This window comes from Mastomys coucha, unplaced genomic scaffold (assembly GCF_008632895.1).
Source record: "Mastomys coucha isolate ucsf_1 unplaced genomic scaffold, UCSF_Mcou_1 pScaffold22, whole genome shotgun sequence".
In the NCBI taxonomy this organism is placed as follows: Eukaryota; Metazoa; Chordata; class Mammalia; order Rodentia; family Muridae; genus Mastomys; species Mastomys coucha.
Window position 1 is genome coordinate 39,438,957 of NW_022196905.1, and position 5,344 is coordinate 39,444,300.

The 5,344-nt window shown below is 40.8% G+C and overlaps 1 protein-coding gene across 1 annotated transcript in view; it reads left to right on the forward strand.

Annotated features, from left to right (window-relative positions):
* Positions 1-5,076, forward strand: part of Lap3 (leucine aminopeptidase 3) — a 19,178-nt gene extending 14,102 nt beyond the window's left edge. Inside the window, exons 11-13 of the mRNA XM_031342173.1 lie at positions 1,613-1,692; positions 3,338-3,447; positions 4,293-5,076. Coding sequence (XP_031198033.1) covers positions 1,613-1,692; positions 3,338-3,447; positions 4,293-4,482 — 380 coding nt within the window. The 3' untranslated portion in view covers positions 4,483-5,076. The remainder of the gene's footprint in view (positions 1-1,612; positions 1,693-3,337; positions 3,448-4,292) is intronic.
* The last annotated feature ends 268 nt before the right edge of the window (positions 5,077-5,344 follow it).

Sequence of the window (5,344 nt, forward strand, 5' to 3'; positions counted from 1 at the left end):
AGGGTTTCTCTGTGTAGCCCTGGCTGTCCTGGAACTCTGGGATTATAGACGTGCACCACTACCGCCCAGCCCAATCAGTGGCATTTTTAATATGCTAATCATATCATATCTGATATCCAATTTTCTAATCTTATAGTTCATACTGTAAAGAATTAAAGACATTTTGAGGGTAGCAAGATCTTTGCTTATGGACACACAGCAGTGTGATAGGCATGCAAGGAAAGCCCTGGCTTTGCTCCAGCTGGGCAGCCACAGGGAGCTTCTTGGCCTCCAGTGCCAGTACCTGAGGCCGGCTCTGCTTGCTTCACAGTTGGAAGGGTTGGGAGGAGCCTCATGGAGCCTGTTGAATGCCAGTATTCCCTGAAGGCCTTGACTTGGCCCTGTAGAGACTGCAGAGATTCCTGAGAGGGATGGTGGCTTCTTACACAGTCCCCAGACTCACACCCTTCCATCCAAAGATCTCTCCCCAGGAATTTATCTGTACACCTTTTAAGTTAAAATTCAGATCATTTGTATCTTTTTGTTTTGATCTTTCCTGAGTCAAGGAAGCAATTACTGGAGCAGAAGTCATTTCATGTTCCTCTTGTGAGTGTAATAACAGTACACAGTGGTTTACTAAGAATTCCTTTTTATTTCTTGCTGGCATACAAAGATACAGTTTAATTTTGGTAGTTTCATAAAAATTTTAATTGGGCATTATATTATTTCTGTGATGTTTGGTCTACCTATTCATTTCCTAAAAACTTAAAACTTGGAGAGGCATCCATGGGAAGGTTGGGGCTTGGGTACCATGAGAGATGGGTAGCTTAGAGCCACTGAGATAACACTGCCGGTTGTACTGACCCTTGCCAGTAAGTGCTTCTGTACTGCATCTGCAACTGTGACAGCAGCTGTAGAGTTTTAGAAAACACAGGAATTTAAAATGTGTACTATGAAGTCCTCTTAAATCAAGATAATACATTATATATTTATGCTTATAATTTTCTATTCTTTTAAGTGAAAACACCACATATTGTTTATAGTTAGGTTTTGTCCTTTCATGAGAAATTTTAAAACTGATGAGAATATTTATAAGTTTAGTAGAAAACTTTTGAGGAAAAATGAATATTATATCAAAACCTACCAACTTTAAAAATAAGGCATTAAATTGATTGGCTAAAATGTGACACACATATCCCACCTAGATGCCTCATAGGCCTCAAATAATCAGTACTTGTTATAGTATCTGATACATAGTTGATAGCAAATGCTGGCAGTCAACATCTATTTAGCTCCTGCATGCATGCAGCCAGGACTATGCTGCTAGCTGAAGATAGAGACATATCGTAAGGCCATATTCTTACCTGTTTAGAATTCTAAAAAGAACTATCGAAAATAAATGATAATTACCTTGGAATAGGCTTGTTGATGATAATTGATGTAATTTTCTTTTCTGCATATTCCACAATAAAGGGGAATTCTAGCTTTAAGAGATATAACTAGCTAAGAAGTGACTATATACGTTTTATAATGAAGGACCATTAATAGACTTTGAAACCACAATTGTGATCTGAGCAGCAGGAGAGACTGGCCTTGAGAGACTGTCACTGACCTCAGGAATTGTGTCTTACAGGTGCCATGGACGTAGCCCTGGGGTCAGGTGCCACTGGAGTCTTTACTAATTCATCCTGGCTATGGAACAAACTATTTGAGGTAGACCTAAGATATATGCCTACAAGTTACAGTGATGATAATTTTGTGGCTCTTGAATAAGATGCTTATTCAAGATCTGTGTTAAAGTGATTTCTACCTGTTGGTTTCCTTGGAATTGAAAATAGGTCATAGCAATAAACTTGATTCAGTGGCTTTGGGTTTTCTAAAGATATTTCTAAATTATGGGTGTGACACCACTTCCCTGTCCTTATAGCTGCAGAATGGTGTTAAAATAACTGACAAATTCCATGGCCAAGATTGAGACGCTTTGAGGTGCAAAGGGCATGATGAGGCCAACTCTGTGAAAGAATGCTCCTCAACTGAATGTGTGTGGATTGAGCAGTGTAGACAGAGCTCTGGGGCGAGTCAGTGAGGAAGAGGCCCTTCTCTGCTCTACTCTGTGCCCTTCCCAGTCATCTTCCTTCCTTGCCCCTGCTCCCATTACACATTACACTGCACTCACCGCTATTGTCTTTACCTGTCACTACCACTGTTAGCCTAACTGAGCCTGTTTCTAGCCAGCAGGCAACAGTGATTTCTTGGTGACCCTAGTCCTTGCCTTCTGACATCCTCCCTTCTGGCTCTCTTATGTGCGTGTCCTGCTTTAGCTCCTTTGCTAGCTGTTCGCTTTGTCCCCCTCTTTGGACAATGTTTAATCATTGGCCTGATACATGCTCAGAGGCCTCATGATAAATCTTCTCTATCCCATGCCCATTAACAGCCGTGTCTCCAGTGCTTCATGTGGCAGCAGCTCATGTATCCTTTCACAAGCAGTTAAGGCAACTTACCATGGAATAGACACATTATCCATGAGTACGCTTATGAGGTTTATTTAATGTCCTAGATTTATTTCTCATTTGCAGTGCTTTCCCCACGTCTCCGTCTACTTTGTGAAGCTCACTCTTAGCCTCTGTAATAGCCAAGCTGTCTCCTTGAAGGCTGAGCCAGGAACCTCGCCTGGCCTTCCACATTGCCCAGCATCCCCCTATCATCATGGTACACACAATATTTGGGTTTTTTGAATTACTTAACCTTCCTAGCTAAAATAATGTGTTCACAGGCATAATTCAGTCAACAATCAGCAGCCCATAGCCTGCTTTTTCCAGAGGTAGCTAATGCATCTGATATACATATTTCCTAAAACAACAGGTTCTGTCGCTGCTTTTTGACCTTTTACTCTGAAGCTTTATATTTTCACTTCTTGTGAAAATGAGTCTACCAGCCTGCTTATCTGGTTTGAGCCTATACCTTTGATGGCGTAGATGTTAACACTACAGCTCAGCAGTGCTAGGAAGGTCAGTATCAGCACATGAATGGGGAGTAAGCAGTGCATGAGTGATGTCCTCTTGTCTCAGGACCTGTGTTCAGTGATGGAGGTCTCGCGTGCATGTCTCCAGCAGACAAGGTGACTAGACCCTTCCAAGTCACCCACCCTAGTTAAACTTTCAGAGCCTAAAGGTTCTAACTGAGAATTTACTAAATGCCCTATTCCCTAATTCTGTGATAAATATTTTGTGACCTAAAGCAATCTCAGATCTCTCTCACACCCTTGCTTTGTAGTAACAGGCTAGAGCAGCTCTTCCTTCATGCATCAGATTGTAGAGTTTCTCAGAAAGTACTCTCACGCTGTCACACTTTTCTTCAGGCCAGTGTAGAAACTGGGGACCGAGTCTGGAGGATGCCTCTCTTTGAGCATTATACACGACAAGTCATAGATTGCCAGCTTGCTGATGTCAACAATCTTGGAAAATACAGGTAGGTGAAATGATCTAGGTTTTTCTTTCCAATCATTCTTGGTTCCCAAACTACCCTTTAGTCTCTTCCTTCTTAGAGAAGATTTTAAAACTAACCAAATTCCTTTCAATGTAGTACTTCTAAGCTTACTGGTGTTAAATTTTTCTCTAGTGGGTTCTCTTAATTTTCAAATCTAAAGGTTATTTTAAGAAAATAAAAGTGATGGGAACTATAGGAATCCATTACACAGAAAAAGTGGTTTAGAATTTGTCGTTCATCCCACAAAGCCTTATCTAAAAATACATATTCTGGAAGTGATTTCTGGTTAATTTCTTAATAGATTACATGAAATTAACTTTTCCCTTTTCGTAGTAGGTAGAATCTAACTAGCACAAATGTAATTTTTTTGTTGTTGTTGTTTTTTGTTTTTTGTTTTTCGAGACAGGGTTTCTCTGTGTAGCCCTGGCTGTCCTGGAACTCACTCTGTAGACCAGGCTGGCCTGGAACTCAGAAATCTGCCTGCCTCTCCTTCCAAGTGCTGGGACTAAAGGCGTGCACCACCACCGCCTGGCTAAATGTAATATTTTTAAAAGTCATTTTTTTATCGTGTGTAGAGTGATGGATGTGCCATGGCCCTGTGGCATGTATCTAGAAGTTAGAGGACAACTTTGTGGTCTGGGTGTTCTCCCTCCACGTGTATGTCTATATGTGTGTTCCAGAGACAGAGCTCAGGCTGTGAAGACTTGTAGACTTGTACAAGAAGCATACAATCCCCACTGTCCCACTGGCTCTGAATGTAGCTTCTTAATGACATGTCAGTGCACTCTGACAGAAGGAAAGTGATCCTGTTTTGTCTTTCTCTTCAGATCTGCAGGTGCATGTACAGCTGCGGCATTCCTGCGAGAGTTTGTGACGCATACGAAGTGGGCACATTTAGACATAGCAGGTGTGATGACCAACAAAGATGAGATTCCCTACCTGCGGAAGGGAATGAGTGGGCGGCCCACAAGGACTCTGATTGAGTTCTTACTTCGCTTCAGTAAAGACAATTCTTAGTTCAAACACTCAGAAATTGCTCCATCTGTCTTGAATTGGATATTTGGCCTTCAAAATATTTTTGAATGAATGAAAATCTTTTAAAGACAAAAATGAATGTTGTTCTTTTTTTAATCTTAATTTTTGGAATATTTTAGTATGCTTGAATCATAGGAATCTAAATGATATATATGAGCTAATATAGGTCCTTTAAACTGTTAAAACATATTTAGTAATATGTATTTTCAAGCTATATTTACTACTTTTACAAGACAGGGAAAATCATGTACAAAGGGAGCCAGGCATGGTAGTGTACAACTTTGATCCCAGCACTTGGGAGGCAGAGGCAGCTGGATGTCTGAGTTTGAAATCATCATGGTCTATAGAGTGAGTTCTAGGATAGCCATGCCTATACAGAGAAACCCTGTCGCAGAAAAGAAAAGGAAAAAAAAAAAAGCACACCACCACCACCAGAATGTACAAGGGGAAATATAATGAATGACTTTGTTACATTTTCCAAGTTTTGATTCTTAAAGTAGATTATTTAAGTGTTCATATAACTTTCAAAATCCAGATCCAATGCACTAAATAAATTACAATATTTCCTTCTGATAATTGTTTGTTCACTGTGATTCAGTTCTGTGAAGGGTCATCATTTAAGAAACGTCTAACCTAGAATCAGCCATATCTGACTCTTGGTCATGAAAGACCCCTGTGGTGAGACCCCCACTCAAATCTCAGGAGGACGTGCACCCAAGGAATCACGAGAGACCGTCTTGATATAATTAGAAGAGGTAGTTTTATTTTCGGAGTGCTCTGGGCCGACACCACACCTATCTCACACAGGAGATAGTGGGATGGACCACGAGGCTCAGGGGTTAGG